The sequence below is a fragment of the Zosterops lateralis genome, assembly GCF_965231275.1.
Source record: "Zosterops lateralis genome assembly, chromosome: 9".
Classification (NCBI taxonomy): domain Eukaryota; kingdom Metazoa; phylum Chordata; class Aves; order Passeriformes; family Zosteropidae; genus Zosterops; species Zosterops lateralis.
This window is the reverse complement of record NC_139769.1, coordinates 10,371,316-10,384,789: the sequence shown is the minus strand read 5'-3', so window position 1 is coordinate 10,384,789 and position 13,474 is coordinate 10,371,316. Positions and strand designations below refer to the sequence as shown.

General features: G+C 55.1%; 1 protein-coding gene across 2 annotated transcripts in view; it reads right to left on the bottom strand.

Moving 5' to 3' along the window:
- Positions 1 to 2,134: 2,134 nt before the first annotated feature.
- ERI3 (ERI1 exoribonuclease family member 3) overlaps positions 2,135 to 13,474 on the bottom strand; it is a 130,730-nt gene continuing 119,390 nt past the window's right edge. For both annotated transcript variants that reach the window (XM_083868094.1, XM_083868095.1), the window contains exon 8: positions 2,135 to 3,700. In XM_083868094.1, coding sequence (XP_083724220.1) covers positions 3,618 to 3,700 — 83 coding nt within the window. In that variant the 3' untranslated portion in view covers positions 2,135 to 3,617. The remainder of the gene's footprint in view (positions 3,701 to 13,474) is intronic.

Here is a 13,474-nt window from a genome sequence, read left to right as displayed (position 1 = left end):
ATGGCACAGAGTTCTGCCCTTCTCTGAGTGTCCTGCTCCTTAGGGCTTGGTGCTGGCTTGCTTGGTCAGGGCTCCTGGGGCCACCAGATTCTTGCTCAGCCCCTACCTCCTGGCCATCCCAAAGCCCTGTTCATGTCAGAGAGGTAACATCCCCTGTGAGGTTGCCATCCCACCCCCTTGTAACTGCTGGATTGGCTCTGTCCCTCCTGTCATGCAGAGACCTGGCTCTGCCTTCATCTAGGCAGTGTAGTCCATTTTGGCACTGCCTGGAATGCTGCTGAAGCCCTGGGGCTAGCTCCAGGACAGGTGGATGCGTTAGCCACAACTGCAAGTGCTCCCACCTACTGTTCCTGGAATTTCTTTCCTGTCTCCCTTTTAGAGCAGTGAAAGTGAAGGAAGTTGGCCTCCAGGTCCTTCTCCATCAAGAATGTGAAGAAGCCATAAGCACTTTGTGCAGGGTGAGGAGGAGGAGGTGCAGGGGCAGTGCTGGGCTCTCCTGGAGCCCCTAGGGACAGCTGCCTGCTTGCAGCCATGGACAGGACAGGGGCCTTACTGAGGCAAACATTGTAGTACTCCAGAGAAAAGTGGGAGCTATCCCCTGCCCAGTGCTGTAGTCCCAACCTCATCTGACCTCCGGAGCAGTGCAACCTCCAGGCACTTGAAGCAGGTGCTGGAGAGCTGCCCGAGGGATGTGCAAGGCTCTGCCCCAGGCCCCCATGGGTGCCATGTGCCCACTAGCCCCGGTGCATGGAGCTGTCTCACCCCTGCCCCAGGCAGGCTGGGTGCCACTAATCCTACTGGGAGCTCCTGGCTGTCCCTAAGCCCGTCTGCCTCAGGTCACCAGGTGACAACTGGAGTTGCTGCAGCCCCTGCTGTTCTTTGAGGCTACCATGTTCTGAGCCTGGCTGTTCCTGTGCTGCCCACACCAGGCTGGAGAGCTCCTTCCAGCATCCCATATGCCCAGCCCTTTTGTAGCTGCTCTCTTCCAGTAACTCTTGTATGCGCGACACCTGCAAGTGCTGCCTTGCCTGAGTGAGGGGCTGCCCCTGCTGGAAACACACTCCTGTTGTCCCCAGCACTCACTGTAGAGTTCCTCCTCCTGCTGCCCCGCCCAAGGCTTTTCAGTCTGGTGGGAGGGGCCCCTGGTCCCTGCTTTCATGTTTTGCAAGGCCTTGGAGGGGCTGAGGCATCGCAATGGCAGCCTGGGTTTATGTGATGCCCACTGGGCACTGGTGGCCTGGCTGTGTGCCCTGCTCTGGGCTGCTGCCCACCTGCCCACTCTGTGTCCCCTACACCTGCCTTCCATGTGTAACTGGCCATCATTGATCCACCATGACAATGTCCTCTGAGTCACATTCTCGCCTGCAGGAGTAGAGGGCAAAGGCCAAGTTCTTAGTTTTCATAAAAAACTAATTAGACAACTCCCATTGAAAAAGGGTCAATAAAGCTGATCAGGGGCTGCACAGAGGGAACTGGTAAAAACCCTGTGACCTTTGCATGGAGCAAGTGGGCTGGACTTCCCCTGCCCTGTGGGAGCTGCCCACTCGCTGCTAGCTGAATACTTGCATCCCTGTCACCCAGTGGCACTCTGGCACAAGGCAGGTTCCTTGGGCACCTGGATGCAGTGGGTATGGCTCCTGCACCCCACAGTGCTGCACTTATGCTGGCTCAGCTGGCCAGGGCAGAGCAGGTGCCCCAGGGCCCAGCAGAGCCAGGCTGGCTCCATTTGGTAGCCAAGATGCTCCAAATGCAGTGGCAGCTGTGTGGTATGGTGTGCCAGGCTGCAGGGTGGGGTGACAGGTACCAGTGGAAGATAGTGATGGCTGTCACCCTGCACTGGGCAGAAAACTGCATGGGGTGCACCCATGGATAAGGCCCAGCTGTGGGATCCTCAGGGCAAAGCTGCCTTGGGGCACAAGCAGACCCAAGGTGATGGTGGGGCTGGTGCCCACCCACAGTCCCCAGGCTGGAGAGTGGGGCAGTGCTCCCAGCAGCAGGGAACCTTGACTGCCATTTCACAGCCAAAACCCTTGCCTTTTATGGGGAGCATGGATGTGCCATACCCCAGGGAGCACTCCCCTGCCTCTGCCCCCCATACAAACTTGCACATGCATGGGCACAGCCTGGGCTCCTTTACCCCCAAACTTTATTCATGTGGCACATTTACAGCAAGGATTGGAATAACTAGACAATGAAAATGCTGGGGTTGCATTATCGGTTGGTTTAACTGGAACACCACACACCATGCAGTCATGTACCGCCAAGTTCAGTGCCTGTATTGCCCTTCTGGCTGCCGTCACCGGCTTCACTCCAGGCCATGCACGCACGGGCCTGGGGCTGCAGCCTCCCTGCAGGTCAGTGCCCGGACGAGGGCTCCGTTCAGCAGGGCCCTGGGGCTGGGTGACACTGAGAGGACGTGTGCCCTCAGCCCACCCCACGGCTCCCCCCAACCGCCCTGGCCAGCCGGGAGCCCACCCAGCCAGAGGGGATGTGCTCGGCAACTCTCTCAGGCAACAAGCCAGCTGCTGCTGAGCGTCCGTGGGGACCTGTGAGGGGCACAGCACGTGGGCACGTGGGGGGCTGAGCCTCAGCTCGGAACCGAGGGAGGTTGGTGGGGAGCACACTCAGGGGCCTGGGGCAATTTGCAGCTCCCCTGCTCAGGTACCTGTGGGCCGGGGGCCAGCGCGCGCTGGCACGTCCACCACCGGACACGGACACGGTGCTGTGGCGGGCCTGTCCCCTATGGAGCTGGAATTGATCGGCGGGGACGAGGCAGGGCTGGGCATCCCACCCAGCCCCGCAAGAGGCACGAGCAGACGGAACGGGGACGGGACGGGGCTCCATGCGGACACTGTCACCTCCCTCCTGCCGCCCGCCTGTCCGCTGGGCCCCTGCCTCACTGAAGGGAGCCCTCCGGGGCCCTGCAGCCCAGGGTGGGGCTGCCAGGGGCTCTGCAGCGGAGAATACAGGCACTTCACCTTGAACATAAAGAGACGGATCGCGTTTGTCACATACAGGAGTCAGAGAGGGGTTAGTGTTGACTCAAAAAGGGGAAAAGGCGCTCAGGGGAGAGGCGAGGGGAGCTGGCGGGGAGGGCGAGGGGCCGTCTCGACACGCTGAGCCTCCATGAGTGCTGCCCGAGTGCAGGCACACACCAGCATCGCTGCAGCAGCCGTTGAGGCCTGAAAACATAAAACCAGAGAAGAGAAAGAAGAAGGGAAGGTGGGTATGGCCCATGCCAGGGTGGAGATGGGGGATGCTCTGGCTACGGGGTGGGAGAGGGAGGACGGGATGGGATATGGGGGGAGGGACGGAAATCAGGAGCCAAAGAAAAAGAACGAACTACAAGTCTAAAATGTGGTGCAAGCGCCCTACGCGGCTGTCCGCTAGCATGGCATAATGTCCGGAGCAGCCCAGAGAGGGAGTCACATCAGGTCTACACAGATTTGCCTTCCCATATATACAACCTCTACTGGAGTTAACAGCTGAAATTGAGATTTTTTTTTGTGTCGGTTCCTCTGGCCTCGGTTGCCGGATTTTTTTTAAATGCTGGAGCCCGTCCTCCCCGCCTCGCCGGCACCGGGCGCATGCAGCCCTTGCCTGGCTTGCCTCGGGGATCAAAAAGGTTTGGAGGTCTGCTTGAAGATGAAGCCTCTATGGGCCAGTGTCTTCATGATGTTGGCAATGTTCTTGCAGTCGTCTAAGGAGAAAGCACAGAGATACTGGGTTAGAGGCATGATCCTAACAGGAGTTGGAGCAAGTTCTGAATCCCATGCTGGGCCTGTGTCCTCACCGGTCCACGTACTCTGTCCCAAGGACCTTGCAGTGATGTGGCGTGATTGCAGAGTTCCCAAGTCTCAGCATTTGCCACCTGCATCCCCGTATGACCCAGTGCTGCACCAAGATGGATCCATGCCCCGGACCTGAAGGCTGGGGTCATCCATGTCCCACCAGAGCCAGCCCGTGGTGCCTCCCTATGCCCACTGAGCAGAGTCTGACAAGTGGCAGATGGCTGGGATGGGAAGCCACAGCCACTCCTGGTGCTGGGCTGTGGTAGAGCAGCAAGATGGGAAGGAGGAAGGATCTGGTGTTATTTACCTGGGACTAAACTCAGGCACCGTTTGCTAAAATAGAAGCTGGGCTTAAATTGATTCCTAGTGTCTATATTTCATGTTGAAAATTGGCTTGTAAATCCATGTTTTGATCTATGAGGGCCGTCTCCTTAAGAAAAAGCAAGAGTAAATGTGTAATTTCTCCCTTGACAGCACACGGCGCAGAGGCGATCCTTCTTCCCGCTCCCCTCCGTTTCGGGACAGCTCCACTCGTTCCGATTACCACTCTTTCTTCCTCGCCCCACGCCTTGATGTCTCCATTTCATTACCGCCCGCCCATTTATCAAGCTGTTACCGTAAGGGTGACTTTGCCCACTTGCGTGTGGCAGCGGGGCCTGGCTGACATGGGGAGAGGGTGCCCCAGGAGGGGGGTGCAGGCAAGGCCCCCCTCTCCCCGCCGCTGCTGGATGGATGTTGTGGTGGAGGGAAGGCTGCATCATTACTGATGTGTAAATGATAAAGAAGCCTCCACATCCATCTCCCAACTGTAAATCCAGGGAGTGCTTTATAATCAAGCTACAGCGATAATAATGTGAAATTAGGTCTCTCTATCAACGGGAGGAGGCCTTTTAATCACAGCTTAAAGGGTGCAAACGCTGTTTATCATAATTGAACTGTATCCGGGCTAATTGTGGCCATATTTCACTGTCTAGGAGACAGCAGGCTGCCTGCTGACAGTGCCGCGTGCCGGATTGAGGGCCCCCCACAGCCGGGCAGCGCTGTCCTGCTGCCAGGCATCTGCCTGCAGGGATGGGGCTACCCGGCCTCCTGGATGCTCCCTGCCAGACCAGCAGCACTGCCCAGTCCCGCTGTGCCCAGTGACCCACTGGCAAAGCCACCACCTGCCCCAGCATCTGTTGGAAGTTCAGGACTTTCCCCATGCACAGTTCCCCAAGAGACTGCCATGAGCTGTCGGGGACCCTCCTTGCTGATGGTCGGCAGTGAAAGAGATAATGTCCCTATCAGTGCCATGTGCCTCTGGAGTGTCCCCTGAGACCCACTCATGACATCCCTTCCTGTCACTCATGTCGCAGACAGGGGACAGCAGCTGGGCATGAGGACAGCCCAACAAAGGAGGAAGGTCCCTAGCCCACGGCTGGCACAGGAGCAGAGGTGAGCCCATCTCTCTATGCCTTTGTCCTCCTCTCTGCTGCCCAAAGGGACACTGATGGCTACATGAGGCCCCTGGAGGTGACAGGTGTCCTGCCCAGCCAAGCCACAATGCCAGCTCCTGCTGCTGTCACTTGTTCCCACTCAGGTGATCCACTCACTGTTCTTAGGATCACCTGCTTCATTTCATCCCCCGGACAACTGAGCCCCTTGGAAAGCCCTCAGCCCCTGGAGCCAGCTGCCAGTGGGACCTAACAGGGTAATAATAGTGGCTTCAAAGCTGGGGAAACAGAGGTAAGAGGAGTGCAACTGTCTGTGGCCAAAGTACCCCCACCCAGCCAGCCCTGGCCTGATACCCCCAAAAAGCAACAGCAAAGCAAATCCTGGAGCTGTGGCAGGTGGGTGGCAAGTGAGCAGTTTGAATGTGAAAGCACAGCTGCAGGTGTCCCACTGCCAACCTCACAGCCTGCAGCATTGCCCCGAGCTGGAGTGGGCACTGAGGCTTGACTATTGCTCCATACTGCTGAGGAGGAACTGCACGGAGACCTGGGCAGCTGACAGACGGGCAGCGAGACCCCATGGCACTTCCTGGGACTCCCAAGCTGGTCCCTGGGGACACCGTCTGGGACCACTGTCTGCTTCCTGCACCTCGTCATCTGCCTCCCCAGAACAGCCCAGTGTGCTCTGTTGCCAGGTGCCAGCACTGGGACACACCCTGAACTCTCAGCTGCCACCCTGCAAAACTGGTGGGACCCTGTCATGTCAGTGTCACCCATATGCCCATGCCACCAGTGCTGTCCTTGCTGTCTCAAATGATGCCACGGCCCCTGGCAGCGAGCGTGCCAAGCTCGTCATACGTCATTTAGTAAGACTCATTCCAAATCAGCGCTAAGGTAAACACGCTTATTATAATTATCCATGTAAAAAAAAATCAACAACAGCAGAACAACTTTCTAATATGCAATTACAGCCATCTATTGATTTTACAATGTAATCCGCTCCGATTGATTTAATAACACAATTATAGGCTGGCTCTCGGGATATTAGAGTGGGAGATTTTCATAAACTCCAAAGCAAAAAACTAAGCGGCTTTTAAAACAACACAGTCAGATGGCTGTTTGGGGAATTATTAACAATATGAAATCCTCTAAATCTGGCCGTCGTTACCTTGTGAAAGGAATTTCTATTACAAAAATGGCAATTGACAGCCTAAGAGAGCGCGACCGGGATTGCTCTGCTGCTTTTCAGTGCTTAATCCATTGCAAAGGTGACCACGGGGCAGGGGACAAGCAGAGTCCGAGGCTGGCAGGAGGACACAGGCAGCCCTGCCTACCTTGTAGCCCCCAGCCAGCCCAGCTCTCCCTGGGGGGCACACGGCTGTGGTGGTGCTGCCCCAGCACCCAGGCTGGCACGCACCACCCTGTCCCATCTGGTGACCCTACCTGGGGCCGGGGAGGCTGGCAGGTTGTGGAGCCCCCCAACTGGATCCCCATCCCAGCACACCTGGCATGTCCCAGTCCCGGACACCTCCAGGGGCCTGAGGGGTGCACACCTGTGTTCCAAGGCTGAGCAGGGTGATGGGGTGAAGGTGGTCCCACGCTGATGGCCAGCACGGCTCTGCACAGGCGCGCACACGCACGTGCGCCCCCGCTCTCCTCCCGCTCACTCCCTCAATGTATTCCCGACTTTATGGGCACATTTTTCTTGTCAAGCTGACAGGGTTGCTAAGTGGATTTCTCCCTGATATGCGGACAGATTATCACATTACTCCAATGTCCTACACAAACATATTACTTTATATTCAATAGCCCTAATGAATATAAACTGCTTTTTCTTTTTTTTTTGGGGTGGGGGTAATCTATAGATTTTTAATGAGGGCACTATTAACTCCCTCCTCTTTAAAAGAGACTTAGGTGCAGCCTCTGAGTAGAAAATCAATGGTGTTATTGTAGGAATATTGTATATTGATATTGTAATAATAAGATGCAATTGATTTAGGGGTGTTGTGCGGTGTGTGTGAAAGGGGTCAGCTTGGGGTTATCCTGCCTCATGCAAACAGAGCAGTGGCTCTGCCCTGCCTCCCTGCCCCTCACCTTGCTGTGCTGCTTCCAAGCATTGCCCCATGTCCCCGTGCAGTGGCCCAGGATGGCTGGGGTTGAGCTTGCCGTGAGGTGCTGGGTTCCAGGGCTGGCTACCTCTGGGACCCTCCTTTGGTCCAGCTGCCAGTGCAGTGTGGGGTAATGTGACACTGCAGCCTCCACTCACCCTGGCTGGCTTAGCCCACCAGGTTTTAACTCTCCTGCCCCATGTGTTTCAGCATTACCCAGTGTGACACCACGCTGCCTCAACACACTCGTTTCAGCCCTCTCCACATTCTGTCAAGCTTCTGCTGCAGTGACAGCCAAGGACAGCGACATGTGCACACACAAGAGGCAGCAGGACCCTCTCATAGTTTTGGTTGGAGTTTGTGGCCGTTCAGCATCACTGGCTGCCTTGTCCTTGGAGGGGCACAGACATTCCCATTGCACTCCTCTGCTGAGGCAGAAAGCCCCCAGCCCATGGCACTGGGCCAACTGCCTGGTGTGTGCCCTCCTGCCAGCATGGCAGCACTGCTGCAAGCCCAGCATGAGCTCAAGGATTCCATCAGCAGGAATCTGTGCTGCTGGATCAGGCTGCCAGGAGCAGCAATGCCCACTCCTCACTCCACATCCAGTCCAGGCACTGGGGAGAAGGGTAGAGACTGCATCCCTATGTGTGCTGACCCACCATCATTTCTCCCACCACTCCTACCTCCCCACAGGATCAAACCACAGAGACACCTCCACCACGGGGGCTCAGGGGGCTGAGTGCTGCTGCAACTGCCGTGCACTGGGCCGAGACACTCCCAGAGCAAGGAGGGAGCTTTTCCATCCCAGCAGCTGCCCCAGTGGGCTGTGGGTGGTCAGGGACTGCAGGGCCCCCCCAAACGTGCTCATTTGGAGGCAACCCCACTGCACCTGTGCTATGGCCGGGAAGACGGATCACCCCCAGCCCGAGCTGAGCAGGTCCATATTTAAACTGTCCCCATGCTTTATGGGCTGTACCAGAACTGATGCTCAGGCGCCGAGGGGCCATTTGTCAATGTTCTAATGGCAGATTACTGTTAATGAATAATATCACTGCTGCCTTTGTATAACAGCTCCCTGCAAAGTAGAAACAGGGCCGCCCGGCCACTGCCGCCCTGAGCCTCCCCGCCACCACCCCCGGGTGACAGCAGGTGGCTTTGTGAGCGGCGGCAGCCGTATGGACTTCAGAGATGTCACACACTCTGGCACTTCTGCTGGCCTCCCCAAAAATCATGAATGGGAGCACTGGGTGCTGTGTCCCTACAGTAGGCTGTGCTGCTCCCTGTGAGCAGGAATGTCACTGTCAGGGCAGTGACAGCATTTTTCCAGCACACAGAGACCGGCTCTTGTATTACTCACCCTATCCACACTGGAGCTAGGAGGGAGTTTGGGTCTGATCTGAATCCATCCCCAGCATGACATCCTGGGCAAGGTGGGGACATCAGGACACTCCATAGTGGCGCAAGGATGTGTCAGAACCAAGTGCCCCCAGCTCTCAGGGACCCACAGGGACGCCAGGGATGGTCCTGCCGAGCTGCTCCCAAATTAATGGCCTCATAATCCTGTGCATGGGGCAAGGGGCTCAGTGTGCCCTGCACAGCCAGCAGGTATATTAGGTGGAGCTGACAGCGACGTGCAGAATATTAAGAATAACTTACCTCATTATCTGCAATTACGTTACTGCCACACACCTCATTTCTTCATGAAGAAAAGAAAATTAGTTTTATATTGACTTCATCCCAGTGCCTCCCTGCCTGCCCCACCACAGAGCACCCGCACAGGCTCTGAAGAGGGGTTGGACACAATTCATACTCATCCTCCCTCAATCTGTGTCTGTCCCATGGGGACAGCATGCCTGTCCCACCCCCTGCACATTGGGGTCAGCAAGACCTCCAAATCCAGTTGACCCCAGCAGGGACACTGGAGCAGGGAGGGCCCATCTCTGGCAGTTCCCAGGTCAGCATGCAGTGCAGCAAAAGGGGACCAGTTGTACTATAAACTTGCTGCCTTGGGCACTTTTCTTTCTCCCACCCAGGCAAGCCACTGTCACCCTGTGGGAGACAAGATGCTTCCTCCTATCCTCCATGGGACAGGTTCAATGGGAACCATTATTTCCATCATGCACCCACCATGCTGGCCCCCTCCCATGGCAGAGCTGGGTGGCTGGGGCCTCTACACCTGGCTGCTGAGACACCTTCCAGCTCCACAGGCTGCTGGATAGCCTGGCACAGGCGATGCCATGTGGGCAAACCATGACAAGTGGGGCATCCCTGCTGGAGGGAATGGGCAGCAGGGTCTGAGCTGCCTTGCAGTGTTCCCAACAACTCCTGGAGCCCATGAGCCCAAAGGGCACCAATGTTGCTGGGGCCAAGGGTGACACAAGGTGTACAGACAATCTCAGCTTGACCTTCAGCCTCTGTGCCTGTCCCTGCACATCCAGCATCCCCTGGCTGGCAGCCTTTCCTGAGCAAACAAAGCAACTGCTGCCATCACCCCGCTCCTGGCTGTGGCCACTCACCGTCCAGGAGAGAAGAGGAGCGGCGTGCACAGCAATACAGGGAAAAAAGCCAATTTCATCTTTATTAGAAGGAGATTTCTCTTTTAGTAATAAGCACACTTCAAATAATTAGCGTGTTTTACGTAATAATGAAATTATGGAAATGCAGGCCACTTATTCAAACAAGTCACCATTACCATATTTTTAAATATTAGACTTAATTAGAGTTTATCACTTCAGAGAAGTACGAGGAGTGGAGATTTTTTTCCTTTACAAAAAAAATCCTCATAAAGTGTTTATTAAGAGCGGGTAAGAAGGGGATAATGATCTGTTTGGAAATTAAGGCAATCAAACATTTAATGCTCTGCACTCCTGTAGGCAAAAGCATTCAAATGAGTCAATTATACATCCATTATCCAGGCACGATTAAACAAGGCAGGACGGGGAATTTGTCCTCCGCATCATGCGATTGTCGCGAGGACTTATGTCCACTTAAAGGCAGCTAATAAAACACTAAACTTGGGAAGAGGAGGAAAAGAGGACTGAGCCAAAGGAAGAAAAGGGAAGAGAGGCAGCGGGTCAGCAGGACTGCAGAGGGGTGAGGGTGGGAGGTGGGTAAGGATGGAGCTGTGTCTACATCCCAGCCCTTCATAAATCAAAGTAATTAAGTTAACATGAAAATCAACTTCACCATCCCGTTAAATTACAGCATTTGCATATTAGGACTCAAATGAAGTAGGTAGCAGGCAAGGGGGCTGGGAGGGGAGGAGGAAGGGGGGGGTCAGGGGAGAGGGATGGGGAGGACCATGCACCAAAAAGGGAACCATTTATTACGGTGAATAACTAATTTCAGAATTTATAGCGCTGGATTTTCGTTCCTGTGCCATTTATATTACAGAAGGAAATTAAGGGGCGGGCAGGAGGCTGGCTGGACATCTTTCTGCGTTATTGCTTGTCTGCCATTTGCAAATCATTATTAATTGTGGCCCATGTCGCTGGTGCAGCAGGGCAGGGTGCCTGGACAGCCAGAGCAGACACACATATCTCTTCATCAGGACCCCAGCCGCTAGCCCTGGAGAGCCAATTACCCCTCCCTGATTGGTATCAGATAAGGAGGGAATTTTTACAAATTAGGGAATAAATAGAATTTCCACACGTGGAGCAGGGAGGGCTTGAGAGGCAGTAATGAAAAACGATACATCACCATCAGCCAGACAACCCTATTCATACGCCGATGCATTACACTCACTACTCATAATCCCACCGAGTGACAGACAACCGCCGAGCCGGCCGAGCCGGAGGGAGCACATCCCCATGGCCGGCCCGCTCTGGAGCACGGTCTCCAGCCACCGGCGCCCCTGTGACAGGCCAGGGAGGTCTCCGTTCCACCAGCCCCGCGGCGCAGCCTCTGCCGTGACCTCGAGGGCTGCACATCTTGCACGGCCCCGCTCAGCTGTGCGGGCAGCGGGGACAGACCTCCTGGCACAGGAGCCATCCCTGCTCTGGAGCCCAGCAGGACGAGCCTCCAAACTCAGCCCCAAGTTTGGTGGTTAAAGTCACCTAGCTGAATCTAAGCCTCTCACCAGTCTCCCATATCCTTGTGGGTAAAGCACATCTTCCCCAAAATTATCCAGTCCAAACTGTGACCTGAAGAAGACTGCCCCCTCCCTTGGTGGCTCATGGCAGCATCCTGCTGTTAGAGATCCCTACCTAATTTCTGAATTGTACTTGCCTTTTTGTACTCTTCAGCCCTCAAATCAGCCCTTGCAGCTCTCGGCTTTGCTGCTCAGCCAACCCTGGGTACCCCAGAGCAGTAAAATCCCTGTGTCAACTCGTGAGCCTTGCTGGGCTCAAAAATGCCACAGGAGCGAAGGATGTGCTCCTATATGGCTCTGCTCCATTAAGAATGGGCTCAGGATTGGATATCTCCACTTCCCTTAGGCCACTGAGGCAGCCCCAACACCAGCCCTTGCTCAGGGCAGACCCCAGAGCCACCAGCTGCCTGTGTCCCCCACACCAGCACACCCACTTCCAGACCGTGGCAGCTCCCTGTGGCAGCACAGTCCTTTTCCTGAGCTGTGACAGTGCTGGACGGCCCTGGGAAAACAGCAGGCATCCAGCTAACGGGGCATGGCATGTTGGCTGGCCTCAGCAAGAGCAAATCCTGGAAGTGCAGAGACCCCGCTGACATTCGCGAGCCCAGTTTGCTCTGTGCTCCCCAGCGCCGGAGCCGCGCGCCTCTGTGCCTGTAATTAGCTCTCCCTTATGACAAGCACGTCACTAAACAAAATGCTCTGCAGATCAATCTTGCCTGTAAGTCACGCAGCCTTTAATTTATTCAGCATACAATGTCGCTCCACCGCTGGCTTCCTGTAATTTATACCGTACACTGTCGTGTATTATTTAACTCGTCTGAGTGTTTTACAGCTCCCCTCAAAGTCGCCATGCAAAATAAAGTCACGGCAGGGCACTGGCAAGGTGCAGGGAGGATGCAAACTGCCCTCTGCTGATCCAGGACCCCTGGCCTGGCTCAGGGATAAGGTATGGTGACAAGTTGCTGCAGAAGTTGGTGGCTCAGCACCTTCCTTGTGGGTGGGAATGAGAATGGAAGATGGATCCTCACAGGAGCCCAGTAAACTGCAGATTCCAGTGCTGGTGATTCCTTAGAGGAGGAAAGAATGCTGGCAGGGGGGGACAGGGCAGCAGGACTCTTGTCTGTCCCTGAAAGCAGGAGGGAGGTCCTACCCCAAAACTGGGGTAATGACTAGGGTTAGACTGGGCTGAAAGGTGGCCAGTAGCTGGTGTAGCTGCTCTGAGCAGCTCATCAAGAGCTTGTCTTTGGCCGTGCACCTGAATGGAAACAGTCAGTGATGTAGAGCTGGATATCCTCCACAGGGAAGGTTAAAACCTCTGTTCAGTGTAAAGTTGCCATATCTAAGCACTTATGATCATGATATTTATGGCTAGTTTATTCCAGGCTGTTAAAGGCAGCAGTAGTTATCCACAGATAAAGGGAATTCAACTCCCTTGACACCTTTTCTCCTTGTAGTGAAGGCATGCCTGGCCGGAGCTGGGTGCTTGTGGTGTTGTAACTCATCTGATGGTCCCTGCCAGAGGCAGCACGGGGGCCAGAACACAGATGCTCTCTCCCTGCCCCTGACTGATGCTGCTGGGACCAGCTGGTCCCTGGGCTGCAGGGAACAGTTTCGTTTCACCTCCACCACTGCTGTTGGCTCTGTTCCACATCCAGCTCCTGACACCCAGTCCCACCACTGAGATTGGGACCTTAATTAGGGAGAAAATCCAAGATAGAGATGAGTGAGTTTATATAGCTGAGTTTCTCCTGCCTGAGTGACATGAGATGTCAGAGAAAGGAAATAAAAGGCAAGAATGCAATTCCAGTGCTGCCAAGAGTGTGTCGCAAGTCCTAATGGAAAGTTCTCTTGCTCTTTAAAGCTTGGTCAGATGGCCTAGTTATTGCTTTAAAAGGACCAAGAATCAAACTGCGATGCTGCACTCGAAGCCTTCAAATAAAGCGAGCTGTGTTTCTGCAAGTCCGGCGAGGCAGAGGCAGGCGATTACACAGAGGAGGGCAGGTCTCTCTATCTTGGAGGGAGACCTACCTATTTTTAAACATTAGCTCTAAATCA